The 21,351-nt window shown below is 29.8% G+C and overlaps 1 protein-coding gene across 2 annotated transcripts in view; it reads left to right on the forward strand.

Moving 5' to 3' along the window:
• Window positions 1-21,351, forward strand: part of LOC111632074 (dolichyl pyrophosphate Man9GlcNAc2 alpha-1,3-glucosyltransferase-like) — a 66,032-nt gene that overhangs the window by 19,350 nt on the left and 25,331 nt on the right. For both annotated transcript variants that reach the window (XM_023376427.1, XM_023376426.1), the window contains exons 2-5: window positions 10,193-10,277; window positions 10,369-10,458; window positions 12,084-12,172; window positions 17,183-17,268. In XM_023376427.1, coding sequence (XP_023232195.1) covers window positions 10,193-10,277; window positions 10,369-10,458; window positions 12,084-12,172; window positions 17,183-17,268 — 350 coding nt within the window. The remainder of the gene's footprint in view (window positions 1-10,192; window positions 10,278-10,368; window positions 10,459-12,083; window positions 12,173-17,182; window positions 17,269-21,351) is intronic.

Here is a 21,351-nt window from a genome sequence, read left to right on the forward strand (position 1 = left end):
AAAAACTCAGCTGACAGAGTATTTCCTGGAAGATAAAAATGATTTCTTGAAGAGATGGGCACTGAATCTGTTTAGTGAAAATGTTGTTGTTGCTGCTAAGTTACCAGTTGAGATTCACAACCAGCTCATTGAAATGTCTGCTGACAAAACACTACAACTGCAATTTACATGTGAAGATTTAAATACGTTTCGGCTTGCTCGTCAACATGAATATGGAAATTTAGTCACAGAAGCATTGAAATATTAATCTTTTATGCCACGTTTTATCTCCGTAAAAAGGGTTTTTCGTATATGGTTGCACTGAAAACTAAATACAGGAATTGTCTTTTATCACTCTAAAACAATTTGCTTTTGTGTGTTTCTAACATAGATCCACGTATAAAGAAAATTTTAAATGAAAAACAAATGCAATCATCACATTAATTTCTTTTCTTTACATGTGTACTTATTATAAGTAAAATGTTTATAAGTTTATAATAAATTATTTTTTCTCATAAAATGATTTCATTATTGTTTTGCGACCCCCCAGGTTGAGAAACGTTGGTCTAGACCAACGCGCCTTGAAAAATGAATTTTTTAAATTCAAAATGGCAGTAATTTTAGTGCAAACATGGAGTTTTACTTAGAATCATGCAAATTGCAGTTGAAAATTTAACATATGGGCTGTCCATAAATGACATCCACACTGGAAGGCGAGGGAGGGAGTTATGACAAGTTGGACAAAGTGGGGTTTGAACTTCAATGGACATCCTTTTTATTTCATTAACTTTTACACAATTTATGCATAAAGTTATAAAGATTCTGAGGGTGGTTGAATTTTGCTGGACATCTGAAGGTGGGAGGGGGTTATGGAAACTTGGACAAACTGGGACAAGAGGGAAGGAGTAAAAATTTCAAGAAAAATGTAGACATAATTTATGGATATCCCTATCGAAGCATCATATGTGAATCGTAACAAAAACTTTCATAATTAGGTTGCAATTTGAAAAAATTGTAGATCTATAAATTCCCTGTTATCAGTTTGTCCATCTTGAGAACTGAGTTACATATATGAAAGACGAGACCTGATATGGAAAGCTTAGGGACAGGAGGCTCTGATTAACTATATACAAACTTCTGGTTTACACTGGAAGTTGTTATTTCAATTCAAAAATTTTTCCCTGAAAGGTGTTAGATAGAAGAATTCTATTATTAATTATAATTAGAAAGTCATTTTATCATTGTAAGTAAACATACTGAATATTAAAAATAATTTTTATGTACAGTAAATTTTGTTTATATTTTAAACTGTTTTAACGACACTTAAATATTTTTTCTGACAGTGGCTATGATTTGAAACTAGATAGCCCGATAGTTCAATCAATGTTAACTTGCATATAATTAAAATTAAAAATAAACAGGAAAATTTATAAAACAAAAATTAATGAAATTACTAAAAAAGTTAAAATAAATTTAAATTTGATTATCTTTTATGCAAAACAACAAAGACAATTTTTACAGTTATGTCACAAAAGAAAAAAAGAGTTGCAATTAATTAAAAAAATTGTAATTAAAAGTTTAAAAAATGCAGACAAAATTAATGTTAAATAAATAATAATAAAAAATTTAATAATAATTATAAAAATCTAAAACTAAATTAATAAAATAATAACTAAAACTAAAAAAACCAAAATTAAAAATAAAATTAAAATTAGTTTACAAATTAATTTGATTTTAATTAACGTTACTTGTGCACAACATTGATGGAACATCTTGCTTTTTACATACAGAGTATAAATTGCTGGTTAAGCTGGCCAATGCTGGCCAGATAGCAACCCTAATGTCCCCTATTTTCCCTAAAATGGAACAGTTAATACCAATCAAGTGCAATCTCTCATCTCTGACTATATGAAAGAAAAGTCTACGATGGCAGACATCACTTAATGTATGAGACATCACATGCACTCTGCTTTGTAGACATGAAAGTTTCCAATAAACTAATACATAATTACCACAATATATCATGTGCCATTTTAAATCAAGTAATACTTAACTGTTAACATCATAATTTAAAAAATTTTTAATCTGACTGAAATAAATAACATAGGTCTGCAAGTAACCTGCATAGGATTTTTATACATTTTCTTATAGATTTCAACTTGGTAAAACGAAAAAAATACCAAAAAAAATTCCATCTCGTCAATTTTTTTTGTTACACTCAAGTTTTTGTTTGTATTTAGCATAAAATTCCTAGTTAACTTAAAATTTAGTATTTATTTATTTATTTAAAAAATGGCCTTAAAATGAAGAATTCTCACAATTTTATCAATTATAGTAGGAACTGGCAATAAATAAATAAATAAAAAATGTTAATAGGTGAAGAGAGTAGTGGGAAGTGGGTTAAGTATTGGGTTCTTCAGAAAGTAATTTCGTTTTTTTCCATGGAAAAAACACAATATTTTTATAATAAATAAATATTTTATTGAATTATATATCGACCATTTTGGTCAAATACCTGTTGTCATCGTTTCTGGTAGTAGCATGATTTCACATTCATAAAAGTTTTGATCGTTGCCTACAAAAAACTGATCCAAGTGATTTTTGACATTGTCATTTCAAGTAAATGTCTTACAGTTAAAAAAATTTGTGTAGACTGGAACAAGTAATAATCTGAGTGTACTCGATCTGGCAAACATGGTTGGTGTGATAGCACTCCCATCTAAGTTATAACAGTTTCTGACAAGTTACCAAACTTGTGTGAAATTTGACATTATAGTGGTAAAACACTACACCTGTTTTGTTGATCAATTCTGGCCGCCTTTTCTGTTTGATGATATTACTCAATTTGTTTACTCGATGGCATTACACTTTCGAATCAATTGTTAAATTGTTTGGTAAAAGCTCCAATAAAAAAATTTCCTTAAAATTCCACCAAAGAGAGCATCTCTCCTTAAGAACATGTGGAACCCATATATCAATCTTTGAAACAAAACCAATTTGTTTCAAGTAATCATAAACGGTTCAATTTGACAAATTTAATGTCTTAGTGATTTCACATGTTGTTGTTTGGCAGTTTGCTTCAATCAGTACCTGTATTTTGTTTTCATTGGATTCAACTGGCCATCCAGAACATGGTGCATCTTCAATATTAAAATTGCCAGAACGAAATTTTGTAAACCAGTTTTGGTACTGTCGTTCTGTCAATACATCTTCTCCATACACGTCACACAATTTTTTTTAGCTTAAACGGCATTCTTAGTTTTTCAGTAATAAAAGAGCAAAATATGCCAAAAATGCTGTTTTCGATCTTCCATATTTGATGGGACACAAAAAATAAACAATTGCACAAAATCAAACAAAATTTTTTTACAAATAAGCCTTAAAATGCTAGCTATCAAAATATATAATGATAATACGGTTTAGAATGAAAATGGCAGGAAAAATACAACTAATCTGTCTAGTGGTAAAAAAAATGAAATTTCTTTCCGAACAACCCAATAATTTTTGCATTAGGAGGAAGGTCACATGATTGTATAGAAACAGGTTAATTAAAAGTTGATAGTAAGTAATATTACTGGTGAGGTTAAGCATGTTTTGACATGTTATCTGGATACTAGGAATATAAACAACCTGCTGTTGGATTAGATCATGTTTCAACAAGCTAAATAAGTTCAGTATCTCGCTGGCCATCTAATGCCACACTCAGTTTATATCCAGCATTCGAAATGCTACTGTGCTTGTATTTTTATTTCTGGAATATGGCTCGCAGAGATTGTGTAATTTCTCCCAACAGCTTCTGTTATGTTTGTGGTGAATACACAGTGAAAAGCCAACAAAGAAGACATTGGTTCCCCCAGAAAAAGTGTTATTACAATCTCTTCGTATTAAATTGGGGCTCATAAAGCAGTTTGTCAAATCACTGCCAAGAGATTGGGATTGTTTCAGATATCTGTGTTCCAAGTTTCTGAAAATGTCTGAAGCGAAGTTAAAAGAGGGAGTTTTCACTGGCCCCCGACATAAGAAAACTTTTATCTGAACCCCTCTTTTTCAAAACAATGGGAGAAAAGGAAAAAGAAGCATGGGACTCTTTCAAGAATGTAGTGCAAAAGTTTTTGGGGAATACTATGGAACTTGACTTCAAAACTATTGTACAACACATGCTGGCAGCATATGAAGCTTGAGAATGGAAGATGAGCTTAAAAGTTCATTTCTTACATTCCCATATTGACTATTTTCCCAAAAACTTGGGAGACTACAGTGGAGAACGGGGGGAAGATTTCACCAGGATGTCCGTGATATCAAGAGATGTTACCAAGGAAAATGGGATGTCAGTACGTTAGCTGAGTACTGTTGGATGTTCAATCGAGAAACCAGAGAAGGAAATCAGAAACGAGTTTGGAGAAGCATCAAAGAGAAGAAGAAAAGGTGTCATAAGAAAAAAGAGTAGACCTAAAATTGTGTATAAATATCAGAAACAATTTTTTGATTAATTATAAGAAAATATAATATATTTAGTTCATTGTATAAATAAGAGTTTTTATCAAAAGTTTCTTTTTATTTTGCAAAAAAAACCTATACGTGATGAGATGTTACGAAAGTCATTGTTAGAATCTTCGATCTTTAAAACATATAATTCAGCAAAAATATCCCATGCATCTGGAAAAAAATTTTACTTTGCAGACCCGTGTAATTAATTCTCTTATTAATTAAATGTGGAAGAATTGTTTTGAGAATTGGAATTTGTGACAAGATTTGCTTGATTCCGATTATTGGAAAATACTTGATTTTTCCAATTTGCGATTTCAATTTGTCATCCCGTTACTAGTTAAAACATCTTAAGAATGTTACTTTTTAAGATGTTTTAACCAATTGGAAAACATTAGTTTTTTTTAGGAAAATGTACCAAGAAAGTTGCCATTAAATCTAAATTCTTGTAGCATTTTAGTGAAAAAACTAGTGACAGCTTAAACCCTGAATATATATGAAATTGATTTCTCTATTCTATTTTAAATAACATCAAAATAAATATTTTATGTAAGGTCATAGTCATAAAGCCATTTAAGTTGCAATGGTTTTGAAAATATTTTCTTATTCATTCAAACTTTTAGGTTTATCATCATACATAACAATAAATAACAGATGAATTTTGACACAAATGGATCAATAAATAATTTTTAAAGATTTTGTTTTTATGTATATACAAAATGAAATTGACAAAATCATCTTACAGTCAGAAAGTACATTTTAAAAAAGGGTTCATTAAGTTTATAAAAAAAATTTTGTAATATTTTTCAAAATAAAATAGATTCATGATTATTAATCATCTTTACACACCAGGTGATATACAAATAACACTTACGTAAAACCTGGTAACCGGAGTGGCTACGTACTAGGGTAGCTAACGTTTTCAAGGCCCTTCTGGGCTCTTCTTCAGCCTGAAGACTGGTTACCAGGTTTTATGTAAGTGTTAGACTCATGAATAATTTTGAAACAATCTGTTTATTTACAATTGTCAGTCTTACATTTTTAAATAGTTAACTTTCAGTAATAAAAACTGAAATTGAAGTAAGTTGTTTATTACAAAATTGAAATTGGTCTTGTAAACTCCGCAAGGCACGTGGTCTGTGGTTTCAGATAACGAGGAAAAGAACAAAGGGGAGGACAATGAACAGTCGGTGGAAACGTGTAACTAGACAAACAAAGGTTTATTTTGGTAGAAAAAAACAGTACAATATTAATCTTAAGATACAGTTCAATACCGGACACAGATAGCATAACAATGACAATTTTTCCTGATATTCCCTTTTCCAATATCCTTCCTCACGCGAGGCCCTGCTTTTCCCGACAAGTAATATAGATCTGCCGAAAATAAAAAGATTGTACAAATAAATTTTTGAAATACAGAGTACCTAAGGGACTTGCTAATTTCTTTTGTAACATACAATTGTTGGCTTCGATGGAAATAATTTTCTTTTCTTGCTGCAACTTCTTGACTCTATCGACGGTCCATTCTCTTCTCGGTCGCGTATTTTCTCTCCTTCTGTCCACGGCGTACTCCTTCGAAGAGGGAAACCAAAAAAGTCATTTTTTTTTTCCGGCACCTCCGCTTTTATATCTCCCTCCAACTACGTCACTCTGTCACTGACCAACGTGATGTCGGAAAACCTAGCCATCGGCTAACAGGTGATATTGAGGAAGGAAATGGAAAGGAACGGTACAATCCATACGCGTGACGCGACATAAATGGAAAACAAAAAAATAAAAATATAATACAATAGCCACGAAGTGCTACAGTCTGAACCACTCTTACTGTAATAGAAATGTATTCAATATTACATTTCATGTGTAGAAGTTACTATCAATAATGCATAATTTTATTTTGTTATATTGTATGCAGTGACTTCAGATTACTAAGATTTTTAAAAATTTTATATTATAAAAATTTGGGTCACAGAACCATTATAAACAAATATATTGGGTTGTGCAAGCAAAAAGTTTGAGAAACGCTGATCTGGAGGAATCTCTTCAGTCACAAAATTTTATCTTAACATATTAATTTCCTGTTTTAAATCTTTCACTTTTGTACAATATCTGTACCTCCTTTATACAGTTGCCAACTTGGTCAGTCCACATGAATACCAATGTATCAAAGATTGTGTTATATTCTCTTTTCTGTATATGCTAGTTATCACTATTTGAAATTCTTAAATTTATATCCAAGTATTTTATTTCTTCTCTTCTTTCAACTTGTAATGCTAGTCCTTATTTTTATTGATTTCTTGCACAAACTCACAAGTTCTCTCATTTCTCCACATTATCAAATAATCATCTACATACCTATTTATGAAAATCATATCCTCTTCAAACTTTGCAATCACATTGCTTTCTGTATCTTGAATTACCATCTCTGCTACTATTTCTGACAAAGGTGATCCTATGGAAAATCCTACTTTATGCCTATAATAGATTCTTCAGAATACAAAATATGATTTTTTTTTTCAACATAATCTAAAGTATTTTCTTAACAGATTTTTCTTCCTTTAGTGACATTGGAAAATGATCCTTCAAGGCTCTCATCATTACTATATAAGCTTTCATCACAATTGATGGATATACACTTTTGTAATCTAATAAATATATACATACATTTCATTTTTCTCATTGCAATGTTCTTTAAATTCAGACTACTTGTTCACAATTTCTCCTTGAAATATTCCTATCCAGTATTCCTTCCAATGTTTTTTGTAAGCAATTTTATAAACAAACTAGCTGTTACCCGCGACTTTGCCCATGCGGATTTTGCAAGAAAACGCAATTTATATTCAGTATTTCAATAATCATAGTAGTTGTTATATAACACCTACCACTGAGAATGATGAGAATTGCTGAGAATCAAGCAAACTGTTCTCAATTTGATCAGTTTTATGGAATGTTTATAATCGTTCTATAATCGAACCAATATGCAATAACAAATTCAAATTTAAAACGGTTCGAACATTTGGTTAAAAAATCAAAATATATAAAGTTATTTATAACAATGTCTGAAATGTTATCAATTTAATACACCTAAGTACTCAATGAAGACTAAACATAGTTGAAAACAAAAAATTGCATCTAAAATAGTACAGTAGAAGCCGTTCTTCAGGTTAAGCCTTAATGCCCTTCCCCCCACAGGCGATTTCGAAAAATCCCTTCTTAGTGTGTGCTTTCATGATATACCCTAACAGTGTACCGAATTTCACCTTTCACCTCTTTATGTTCAGCAGTTTCCTCTGGGCAATGGATGAATGATTCAGTCAGTCAGGACAAGTAATTTTATATATTTAGATGGTGTGTGTCCACCTTACTGAATCTAATCACCACCCTTCCCTTATGTGTCTGACTCAAACCAAATAGCCTAAGAGATACAACTCTTGAAGAAAATCTTAACTTCTAGTTCTTCTGGAACATTCTTTTTATACTTAATTCTTTGTATTGTTTCCTTTATTTTTTTTTAAGATCTTCTCAATTGCTTGCACCTTGATTCTTCTATATGTTTCTCTTATCCTTGTTCATAATATCTCCTTAACACAATTGGTATGACTTCCTTGTCACTCTTTGTTATTGTATCTTTCTTTCTTCCTAAATTCATCATACTTTTCATCATATTCTCTCATTTATTTTCATCTTCCAGAAAAATGTTAGATTGGAAGCGAAATTTTTTTACTTTTTTCCTTCTTTAAGATGTCTCCACTGAAGATATTGATGCAACATATGGTTTAAATATTATTAATTAATTTTAATTTGAATTTTTATTTAATTTCATTTGCAATTTATTCTTATTTTGTATCAGTATAGAAAGATTGGTAAATAAAATTAAATTTTTGGAAAGGATCAACAAGCAAAGAAGGTTGTAAACCTGCTGTAAATAGATAAGAAATTAATTTAAAATATAGTAGAATCTCATTGTAATGGATCGTGGAACAATGGATTTTTCAGAATAATGGATTTTCTCTTCAGTCCCACCAAATTAATGTAATTTTACCTCTATTTAGCAGATCTGTAACCTGGAATAATGGATGTTTTCTTGCTTTGTCTGGTAAACATCGTATTTTTTTCAATCTTTAATTAAAAATTCAATGTTTGTGGATACTGAATTTAAAAAATACATTGAATGCTGTGCAAACTAAATGCATAATCATCACAGTTTTCACTGCTAATTTTGCAGATGAGCATTAGTGCCCTCCTGTAGTACGCGGATTAGTGGAGGGAAACTACTTCTGGCTTAACACTTTCTAGATCGCACCTTTGTTGCAGATACATGTTTAGGAATATTGCATCTTGAAATTGTGCTCATGTAATAGTAACATTTCATACTGACAATTTCACCAAAAGAAACCCAGAAATGCCACATCATCACAGCAAACCAAGATGGACAAACACAAAATTTTTAACATATCGTAAAGTGCTAATGATCATATGTACTTTGTTGCTTTTTGGCTTATAATGTACTAGCAGATGAGCTCAGTGTTGCTTGAACAAAAATGATAGCAAAGGTTAAGATCATTAGATTATAGCCGATTTTACCCATTTTCACTGAGTGCAAGAATTAGGTCCCCCTCTTCCGAGACTAATTAGAAAATTTTTAGATATCTGCTTACCACAAATGCTTACAACAACGATAATTAAGATTCACAGCAACCACTAACCAGTGCATAGTATCACTAAGTGATAAATAACAAACGTTTTTGTAACCCCTTCTGGGTTCTTCTTCTAGTTTACTAAATTTGAAAAACAAGTTGGATCTTCTTGAATCATTCATAAATATAAGTTCGAACATAAAGTTGAACATTAAGACTAAGAGTTTGAATAAAGTGAACTTATGTTCACGCATTCCTTGTGTCAACTTTATATACTACAAGTTTGGACAAGTGCACTGGTTCATTAAACACAATTTCTGTAATGATTTTTTTCTATCATTCTAAATTACTAAATGATAAATAAATTTAAAAAATTTCATAATATAAACTTCTATAAGTAAACATCTGATGAAGCTGTCTTACAACATCTATGTCATTTAAAATTATTCTTATGCACATATATTTTAAATAATAATATAGTATATTGATAACTAGTTATATTTTTATAACATAACAGAAGTTAAAAAAAAACAAAAAACCAGAATTACTTATTGTGGCATTGTCATGATGCTGGGCTGCAATTTTTAATCATATTTTTTAATTTATTTAATTTAAAGTATATGCTCTCTACCTTCAAATTAGTATGGCTTGCCCCTGTACACCATACTTTTCCTTTTCCTTTAAAATTTGTGCCAATCATCTATCTAATGCCTTTCAGAGAAATTTCTTAACCTTTTAAAACTTCCAGATTTAACAAATTTCTATGCAACAACAAGCAATTATCTTATTGTGGCATTGTCATGATGCTGGGCTGCAATTTTTAATCGTATTTTAATTTAAATAAAAATTTTTAATAGAAATCACATGGCTTCTTGTCCAGACTGGATGTTCATATATAGTTAATCAGGGGGTCTGGTCTATAAGCTTTCCATATCTGATCTCAATTTTCATTTATCTAACTCTATTCTTGAGATTAATGAAGGACAGATGGAGTGGGAATATATAGGTATTTGCAGTTTGAAAACTGCAACCCAATAATTTCATATGGAGTTCTTATATTTTAAGAATTTTCTGATATTTTATAAAATATTTAGGTGCAGATAAACCACCCATGTATGGTGATTATGAAGCTCAAAGACATTGGATGGAAATAACTATTAATCTTCCTGTTAAGGAATGGTTTGTATTTTAAAACTTTTTATGATAATTTTGTTTTTATAGTTGAAAATTTTTATGATATAATTAATTCATTAACTATTGCTTTTGAAAGGTATCAAAACAGTACAAAAAATGATTTACTGTACTGGGGTTTGGATTATCCTCCTCTTACTGCCTACCATAGTTTACTTTGTGGTTATATGTAAGTAAAATATTCATTAATTTATATGTACTATATTTAGATTGTTTACTAATATAGTAGCTTGAAATATAAATTCTAATATCACTTTTTACTAATGAAATGTTTGGATTTAAGATTAAGATTTTAGCTATTTAAATGGCTGTTCTGAGGTACTGTACATTAAAAGCTGACACATAAGCAACAAAATGGATGAAAGTATTATCATTAAAAGTTGATATTAAAGACTTTATTCTATAATTATTACACATTTTATAAGTACTTCTTAAAAAGCAAAGTTTTTAATTAAAAATATTACAATGTTGTTGTACATTCAGATATTAAAATTAATTGAATAAACACATTTTCCGTGATTATTATTTTATTTAACCATCTCATCAATTATGTTTTGTACCGAAATTTACTTGTTTCCTTTTTTAAAAAATATATTTTATTTTTAATTCCTGTAACTGAAATTTCAAAATTAAATTAATGTTTAAGCATTTCAATTTCATTAATTGAAATGCTTATAAACATTAATTTAATTTTTTGGTCCACACTTTTTGTCAGTTCCCACTAAAAAGTCCTTACAAGTGACATCTGCCAACAACACACACACACACACAGTCACTCTCTCTCTCTCCAACAACATCCATACACAGAAACTCCCAAATTTTTTGCATTTCTCGACATTTCAAGGTCCAGAGTCCAAAAATTAAAAATCTTGGGGGGCATATTTTCTTCTGTTATACATATAACAGATCCAGGAAAGTAAAAATAAAATCTAAATGAAGTTACTTGGGCGAGTACAAATATAGTATATACAAGTATAGATTGTATATTGAACTGAAATCTAAAATCATTTAAAAAATACAAATTAAGATTACTTTATCATAAAACTATGATAAAGTAAATATTATGTAAAAAATTATTTTAGTTATTTATGTAAATTATTGCCAAGTTTTAAAAAAATCTTGGCAATAATTTACCAATAAATAATAATTACCAGGTTTAAAAATTAAANAAATTAATTTGATTTTAATTAACGTTACTTGTGCACAACATTGATGGAACATCTTGCTTTTTACATACAGAGTATAAATTGCTGGTTAAGCTGGCCAATGCTGGCCAGATAGCAACCCTAATGTCCCCTATTTTCCCTAAAATGGAACAGTTAATACCAATCAAGTGCAATCTCTCATCTCTGACTATATGAAAGAAAAGTCTACGATGGCAGACATCACTTAATGTATGAGACATCACATGCACTCTGCTTTGTAGACATGAAAGTTTCCAATAAACTAATACATAATTACCACAATATATCATGTGCCATTTTAAATCAAGTAATACTTAACTGTTAACATCATAATTTAAAAAATTTTTAATCTGACTGAAATAAATAACATAGGTCTGCAAGTAACCTGCATAGGATTTTTATACATTTTCTTATAGATTTCAACTTGGTAAAACGAAAAAAATACCAAAAAAAATTCCATCTCGTCAATTTTTTTTGTTACACTCAAGTTTTTGTTTGTATTTAGCATAAAATTCCTAGTTAACTTAAAATTTAGTATTTATTTATTTATTTAAAAAATGGCCTTAAAATGAAGAATTCTCNTTTTAATTTTTGTGAATTTATTTTACAGTGCTCAATGGTTCGATAAATCGTGGGTAGCTTTAAAAACTTCACGTGGTTATGAAAGTTATGATCACAAGATTTTTATGAGAGCAACAGGTATGTTGGGAAAGAACTAAATAAATAAATTAACAAATAGTTTTCTTATATATATAGAGGATGCTTATAGTATGTATATACTAGAAGTCAGACATAAAATTTTTGGAATTGTAAAAAAAAAACACCCAGTCAAAAGAAATCACAACTAGTTAGCTGTAGAGAGCTTTACATTCTATCTGTACATTTCTATATTCAACGTTGAGAGAACAACGTTTCTAAATGGACCGTCGAGTTCTCCATTGAGACTAGTGACGTCAGCGCTGTTTCACCGTTGAATTAATGTCTCAATGATCTGAAAAAGTGTTAAGTGTTCAACAAACTAACATGGCGGCTTCCATGAAAAAGTAAATTTCACTTATAGAAACTATCCATTTGCTGCTGTGAATGCTGTAATAGCAGACAGATTAATGAACAATCTGTATATGATAAAACGTGATTGCACGATTATGTTGGATAATTTGGTCAATATTGAAATATTAAAATTGTTTTCATTTGTCCAAAATTGATTACGACCGATATTTGGCCCTCTAAGTCTTTCTAATGATATAAATATTCAAGAAATTAATTAAAATTATTAAAGAAAGACCCAGTATACAAGAAAATGATACAGATATGGGTTCATTTGAATAAAAGGATTTATTCGAATAATGGTTAAGCTTATTAGCAAAACAGACACAATCACCACCTTCTCGTTACTTAAGTCAGCCATCTTGAAAAGCGTTCTCTTAACAAAAGCATTTCTTTTTTCTGCAAAATGTGACATCAGATCATTCAACAGAGGGACTCAATGGAAAATTCACTGTTGAATCAATCATTGAATATAGAAACATATGGTATTTTGGTAATATGGTAAATGGTAAAAGTCAGGAAATATCTAGCTTGTATTTTATGATGCATTAGTTATGCTAGGTAATTTTTTTTCTTGAACATTTTTCATTTCAAAACTGCAAAACTTGAAGATTACTTTTCAATATTATTTTAATATTTTTGTTCATATTGTCACAGACCAAAGGCAAAAGACTATTAAGTGAATTAATTCCAACCACCATAGCAGCAGTTAAAGGATGCAGTAAAGTTCAAACCGTGTCTCCAATTTCCGGTCCATCAAAAAAAAACACCTTACAACTCCTTGAACACAAATTAAGTCTATTTATTTAACACTATTTACAGAGATACATAGCTATACATTTTGATTGCTACTAACTACACTGTCTTAGTCCAGACTTGTTTCTCCTTATAATCTTAGGCTAGGCTCCCTTCTCCCAACGGTTGTGTTGCCTTATATCTAAGTTCTAGATCTATTGGCTGACGAATCAGGAACTGAGCTGAGTTTTCTATCGGGCCTGCCTTTGTTGGCATACCTGCCTCAACTTGTCCAGGATGACGCCAACCATCCCTTCCCAGAAAACATGCTCTGATGAGTGAAACTTGACTTAGCTTGTCACAACATGAAACCTCCTTGACAGATGCCAACAAAAAGAATTACGTTCCTAGCTGGAGTTATTTATTTCTACAAAAGTTTCTAGTGCACATTCTCCCGTCCTATCTCTCCATCTGGAAAAGACAAGAAGTGTGTGACAAATTACTTGAACAGTTTAAATCTTAGACTTTTGGTCTCTGACAAAGACAAAGTTTGTGCTGAGCAAAAATGACAATTTCCTATGTAGGGCTAATGACATCCTGTTAGTCGGGATTGGTTTTGCTAACAAAAGATTCAACTCTTGCAGTTTTGAGAAAAGTAAAGGCTATCATTAAAGGTTATGCTGGAATAGTGTCAACATTATCTGGACTCCTGGATCCACCAGCCAACATAGTATGTACCAGATTCTTTTTAGAAGTGAAGACACACAAATCTGCTTGGGCCCTTGTCCTTTGGTGAACAAACATTCCCATCAAACCTATCTTTTAGAAAAGGCTCTTGCTAAGAAAATCACTGTGCTAGTTCCAATCTTGTCATTTCTTCTGGTTTTGAGGCAAAGTCTCTTATAACTAGTATTATTGGAGTTACTCCTCCAATAATACTAGTTATACAAAATACTAGTGGTGTCATTTTATCTGTTTGTTCCCCATTCTGAGGCAAACACTTGCAAACACTTCATTGATGGAGAATGGGTATTCCATACCACAAATACTGGGCTTGAGGGAGGCTCTTTTATTAGTTACTGAAAATAACTACAGTAGAGCATCGATTATCCGAATCAATTGGGGATTGGGGTAGTTCAGAAAATCAATTTTTCAGATAACCAATTATGTAAGAAAAAATATATTAACCTATCGCATATTGAAATTTGTTCAAATTCTGGCACATCCTTAAGTACCCTCTCATGGTCGTGCCAGTGCTGCCAGCTAAAACATGCACACCAACAAAAATAATATTGGAGTAACCCAAGACATAGCCAAAGATTGCAACACTACAGGACTAGCAGAAATTTAAATTTGTTGACTGGAAAGCTTTCGGTTAATTGATGTTTCGGTTGATTGATATTCGGATAATTGATGCTCTACTGTATTTATGTTTCAATGGTAGTATTTTTTTTTACAGAAACAGGGAGTGCCCATGGGCTTGCCTCTTCAGCTATTTTAAATGAATTAGTTATGAGAGCCATAGAATTTGAAGTGTTTTGATCCATGGCTTTGTATGTTACCTACTATATTTCGGTATGAGGGTGATGTGCTGCTATCATGGGAAGGCTCAGGGGGTGAGTTACTACAATTTATACAATTATTGTCGGCTGTTTCCCAACCATCTTGTTTACTAAAGAGAAAGAAAAAGATCTATTTCTTGGGTTTACTTGTATACAGAACTCCTATTGGACCTTCCTTTTTTGTTTTTCACAAATTTGTTGAACCATCTTCCACTGCCTTTCAGCCCTCAGGCACAAAAATTTGACTGGCAGCACAATAGGAACTGGTCTTTGTATCGCCAGCCATCTCGTATCTAGGTCCCTCTTATTTACATATATGCCAAGCTTTAAAAAAATTTGGATATACACTGCCACTGGCTCCCCAGCCCACATTGCATAGGATACTTTGCAATGATAAAGACGGGGTTACACTTTTTGAAAAGTCTGGAGTTTACACTATACACTTACAAAATCCACTAACTGGGTTAAATTTACTTTATATAGGTGCCACTGCCTATATATGTTTCATGTATGTCTAGCAGAATGCCGTGAAGATATTATACATGGGAGAGGCTCTGTTGAGCATCTCCCATGTATAGCCAAAAAAAAGTGATGGAATATAACGTCAGTCCTCTTTGGTCACAAGTTTTGCTGGTAGAATGCTATGGTGATAGGAGAATCTTGTTCATATGGGAGTCTCTGTTTATTACATCAATGTTCTCATGCAATGCTCTCATAGTTGATATTCCTTAGTTATAGATGGCATTGTTCAATTTGCTAAAATCATAGGTCATGCAGTTATGTGACAAAAACACTGGTGACAATGGAGCTCCAGTGTTTGTTTTGTTTAAATTTTCTTTATATTTTTACTAATTATTTCTGTGTATATTAGTTCAATTAATTTTATTAGCCATTGCCATCATATATCACATTTATTTTGTAATGGCATATAATTTTGTAGTTTTATTTCTAAAAATTTTTTGTTTTGTGCTTTTACACAAAGAGCAATTTGAAAATGTGTTTCATTTCTAGATTTATAACATTCTATTCACCATGTTACCTGATGAAGATGGTTATATATGAAAGTACTCATTAATTAAATGTATACCAGTGACATGCCGTTATTGGAAGTTGTGGAAGTGCCATTTCCCTTGTATTTTCTAAAAAAATAAATACATATTGCGCAATTATTTTTATATTTTAACGTATTTTGGATTAATTAAAATTAATGTTTTATTATAACTGCATTATGTATCTTATTACAAATTTCTATACTACGTGTGAAAAAACCGATAAGATTGCTATTGTATATTCGAATATCAGTGGTGGAATGGAAGCACTGTATTTTCAAAACTGGGTCAGCTTCCAAACAGCCAGATTATAGTTACAGGCTCGAGTAAATGGGTTTTATTTATTTAAGATATTTTTTTATCATTTTTACTTTATTGTTGGGAATTTTTATAATTTTGTAATAATTTTATAATTTGTTTTAGAAATTTTTGATCACAAACCTGCTGATGAGGGACCAACAGGTCCAAAACACAGTGATATCATGTAACATGTGTTTAGGTGAAAACTAAAAGACTGTTTTTTCTGAATTGTTTTCTTAATTTGCAGAACCTGGTCACTGGTATAATAAAGTCCTAGTAATAAATAAGTCCTTGTTGACAATTTAAGTACAAAAACTATATGATAAGGACACAAAGGTATAAAATTTGATACATAAATTATTTGTTTGTAGAACTTTTAAAATATGTAAATCTTTTGTTTTTTGAATTTTGTAAATTTTAAATATAGCGTATAACTGCTATTTTTAAAATATTATTTATAGTCCAATCATTAGAACTCAGTTCTTTTCTTTAGTTTGTATTTTAATATATTTTTAACCTGAGGCAGACCTGAAATGGGGTGAAAAACATTTCTTTTGATTAAACTATTGCTGGAAAAGTGTGTAAGGTATAGTGTGATTTGTATTGTACTTAAGTAGAAGTAATTTAAGTAATTTAAAGATAATTATAGGACACCAAACAACTGTTATCAATTTTACTTTGGCAAGATTTCTGTTTTATATTTGATTTACCAATAAAAACCAGGGCTGTGGAGTCGCGTAAAAATCTACCGACTCCAACTTCGACTTTTCCTTACCAATCCGACTCCGGCTAAAACACCAAAACTCCGTGACTCCGACTCCACAGNTATAAATTAAATTTAATTAATGATAAAGTGTAAATTTTTAAAATCAAAACACAGTTTCTGCTGAAGAAATCAAAGTTGAAACTTTTTATTATTGAATTTTTCTGTTTAATTTTACAATATATATTTTGCTTTTTATAGATTCTTATCATTTTGTGTTTTTACAGTTATCATTATTTTTTTTATTTTTCAGTTATTTTGGCAGATATTCTTATTTACATACCTGCAATAATTTTATATTGGACTAGAATTTCTAAACCATATCGTTTAAGAGAAAAAGTAAGATGTTCTGTTTTTATATTTGCAAATCTTGAAGGAAATTTTTAATTAATGAAAATAAATTTGCATTGGTTTTAAATGTAAAGTCAGTTTGCTGAGTTTGAAATGTATCATTAGCATCTTATTTTTAATTAAAAACTCCACAAACTTACAATATAGGAGTCAGGTATAAAATTATTTATAAATGTTTTCAATGCTATTTTGCTTCTTTTTCAAATGGTTTTGTTCTTTTCTGATCAGAATATTGTTTCTAATTTTCTTTTTGTACTTTTGTATTTTGAATGTTACTTCAAAAACCTTGAAACAAAAATCTGAAGAATAAGCAAAGAAGCTTCAAAAACAATTATCAACATTCCCTATATTGTAAGTTTATGAATTTTATTTAATTAAGAGTCAATTAGTTGTAATTGATGCTTTTGAAATGTTCAGATCAATACAGTTTAGATTAATTAGAATAGAAGTTGTTAGATCATTATGGATTATTACTTGATTTGTGATGTTTGTTATATGTCTTTATAAATAATTATTTGATAAGACAGAAAATGTTAGAAAATATTTTCAATATTTTTAAGTTATCTTAATTGTGATAAAATTACAATACTATCTTATGTGAAATATTTCAGAACATAAAACACAAGTTTTTATTTATGAAATCTGATTTTAAAATTTTTTTGTTATTGAGTTTCTGTATTTAATTCTACATTACATAAAAATTATGACAGTACAAGTAACATTAAAACTGTTGAAAAGAGATAACATCACATATAAGCACAGTAAGCATTTCAAACCATTTTAAAACATACTTTAATGACAACAGTTAATTAATGAACTACCTTCATTGAAACCTGTTTTAAAATGTTTTTTATGTTTAGTGTGCTTGTATGAGATTTATGATGATCTAAAGAGTATCCAAATAAAACATTCATAAATATTTCTTGAAAATCATATTAGCTATAAATATAATAAAAATTATGTCAGTTTGTTTGAATTAATTTATGAATTTCAAATAATTTTAAATAACAGACAAGAAACAGCATTTCTTCTTTCTGGCAATAATTTTTATTATAACTCAAATGTTTTTGGCATCAATTTGCTGGCCTACTTTAGGCTTGAAACTATATCAAACAGAAAACTGAGTAGTTTAAATCCTGAAGCAGGTCCCTAAATTGAGGTTGAAAATGTTTGTATTGTAATAAAAATTGTTGCTGGAAAGAAATAAGGCAAGTTGTTTCTTGTTTGCTGTAAGAACATTCCAGTTTCTGAAAAGTGTTTACTTGAACTTTCTAACTAATTTATTTAAAATTATCAGAAATTCAATTTTATATTTTTCAAAAATTCATCTTATTAGTTTGAAATTACAAAAAAATCAAGAAATGACTTTTGCTGATTATAATATGCTGATATTCATGCCAGCATGAATATCCATATTATAATCAGCATTTCTGTTTGATGATCTTACTCAATTTGTTTACTCGATGGCAGTACACTTTCTAATCAATTGTTAAATTGCCTGGCAAAAGCTCCAAAAAAATTTCCTTAAAATCCCACCAAAGATAGCATCTCTCCTTAAGAACATGTGGAACTCATATATCGAGCTTTGAAACAAAACCAATTTGTTTCAAGTAATCATAAACAGTTCAATTTGACAAATTTAATTTTTTAGTGATTTCAAATGTTGTTATTTGGTAGTTTGCTTCAATCAGTACCTTTTACTTTGTTTTCATTGGCTTCAACTGGCCATCCAGAACGTGGTGCATCTTCAATATTGAAATTGCCAGAACGAAATTTTGTAAACCAGTTTTGGTACTGTCATTCTGTCAATACATCTTCTCCGTACACTCACACAATTTTTTTTTCGCTTGAACAGCATTCTTACCTTTTCAGTAATAAAAGAGCAAAATATGCCAAAAATGCTATTTTCGATCTTCCATATTTGATGGGACACAAAAAATAAACAATTGCACAAAATCAAACAAAATTTTTTACAAATAAGCCTTAAAATGCTAGCTGTCAAAATATGTAATGATAATACAGTTTAGAATGAAAATAGCGGGAAAAATACAACTAATCCGTCTGGTGGTAAAAAAAAACAAAATTACTTTCTGAATAACACAATAGTTTTACTAGCTTTACTCCCTTTTACTCTTTTGTTTTAAATACTACATTATTCTGGAATAACATAGTCACATGTAAATATCATTTCAGGTAATCTTATTTTTTCTGAGTTTTAAGCATATGCATGATATAATTAATTGTTAATTTTACTGTAATTTATTTCAGTTTTAACAATTGTACAATAAGGACTGAACAGGGGCAAATAGCCTGAAATGCACATCCATTCTGCTGTACAAAATAAATTCTATTTTATTCATCAAATAGTGTTCCTGTGTGATAAGTTCTACATAGCAATTTTATGCTTAATCCCAAAAAACAAGAGAAAGAACAAGAAGCAATCTAGTATCATAAGATTATATTTTCACTAATATTGAAGAAAAATATATGATATTACCATCATTTGAAAGAGGGATATTTGCATTTTTGTATTGACCTTAAATGCTTTCAGTGCGTGCCTCATGTAGTATAGCAAATGTCTAGATATTACTTCCATTTGTATCGAATCTTTTCAAGCATGTCTTGTGTGACGTTACAAATAGCGGTGTGAAATGACCTGTTTCAATTCTGTCAATGTTGTTGGAAGTGGAGAGATGTAAATAATGTCCTCAGCAAAACCCCACAGGAAGAAATTGCACATTGTGATATCTGGTGACCACGATATCCATGTGTGGAAGGTTTTGTCTGCAGTTGCTGCACAACCATTTTGTTGACCTGGTAGGAGTTCATTTAGGTAATCCCTGACATCTCTGACAATGCATACATCAAATGTATTTAAGATCAGTACAAAACTGCAAATATCCTTCTTTCAAATGGTGGTAATATCATGTATTTCTATTTAATACCAGTGAAAATATAATTTTATGAAATCATCCAATAATTTGTACATACTCTGTATATTATTTTCTTTAATGAATAAGCCTATATTCATTCTGTCATATGAATTGAATATCTATGAATACAAAGAGTAATAATATTTTATACATATATTCTGTTGTTATAATAAAATTGTCATTTAAAATAAATGAAGAGAGTTAATTTGGAGTATGAATTTCAACTTTTTAGCCAATACAGTTTTGAATGATGTTAATAAAGAAAGCAAATTGATATTTTGTTATTAAAAGTCATTAAACATCATGAAACGGAATCTTTATAGAGAGTTTAAGTAAACTTTTGTCTGTTAGTCTATGATATTGTTATATAATATATGTAAGTGTTTTTAGACATTCATTTGTCCATCATCAGAGTCCATCTCAAAAAGAATCAAGTTACAGAATTCCTTATGGAATATTGAAATGAAATCAAACTTATTCCATAAAATTTAAATTCAAAATCAAACAATGTATGAACCTGTACAGTACAGCAAATGAAATGTTTTTATATACACTACTATTTTTCTTTCTGATTAACTATTTATGCATTGTTTGGAACTTGAATGTTTGATTTTGAATTTAAATTTTCTGCAATAAGTTTGAATTTATTAGAATGTTTGATAAGGAATTTTGTAATTTTGTTCTTTCTGAGCTGATGATGGATGAATAAATGTCTGCTGTCTAATGCTGGGTTTGTGTTAAAATAGTGTCTTGTATTACTCTATGAAAAGCAGGTATTTAGCCATTAAGTATAATGTTATGTTATCAGATTTCTGAATTCTAAATTCAGCTTTAGTTAAATCTCATTTTAGAATATAATAATACATAGAATAGTACATTGTTTTTTTATCTCAGCTTGATTTAGCTATTTGATCATAGTAAAGGTTCAATGAATAAAAAGTTAATTAAATTTTCATTCATTTATGACTTAAATACTGTATGTAAGATATAAAGTTATATATAGCAGAAATCTGCTGATTTAAAATACAGTAAATGGCATAAAATTTATAAATTTGTTTAGTTCTGTATTTTTTGCAGTAGTAATTACTTAAATTTGCTTAAGTTATAACAATTTAAAATAATAATTTTAAACTGTTAT

This window comes from Centruroides sculpturatus, unplaced genomic scaffold, assembly GCF_000671375.1.
Source record: "Centruroides sculpturatus isolate CEXI.00-Female unplaced genomic scaffold, Cexi_2.0 scaffold724, whole genome shotgun sequence".
NCBI lineage: Eukaryota > Metazoa > Arthropoda > Arachnida > Scorpiones > Buthidae > Centruroides > Centruroides sculpturatus.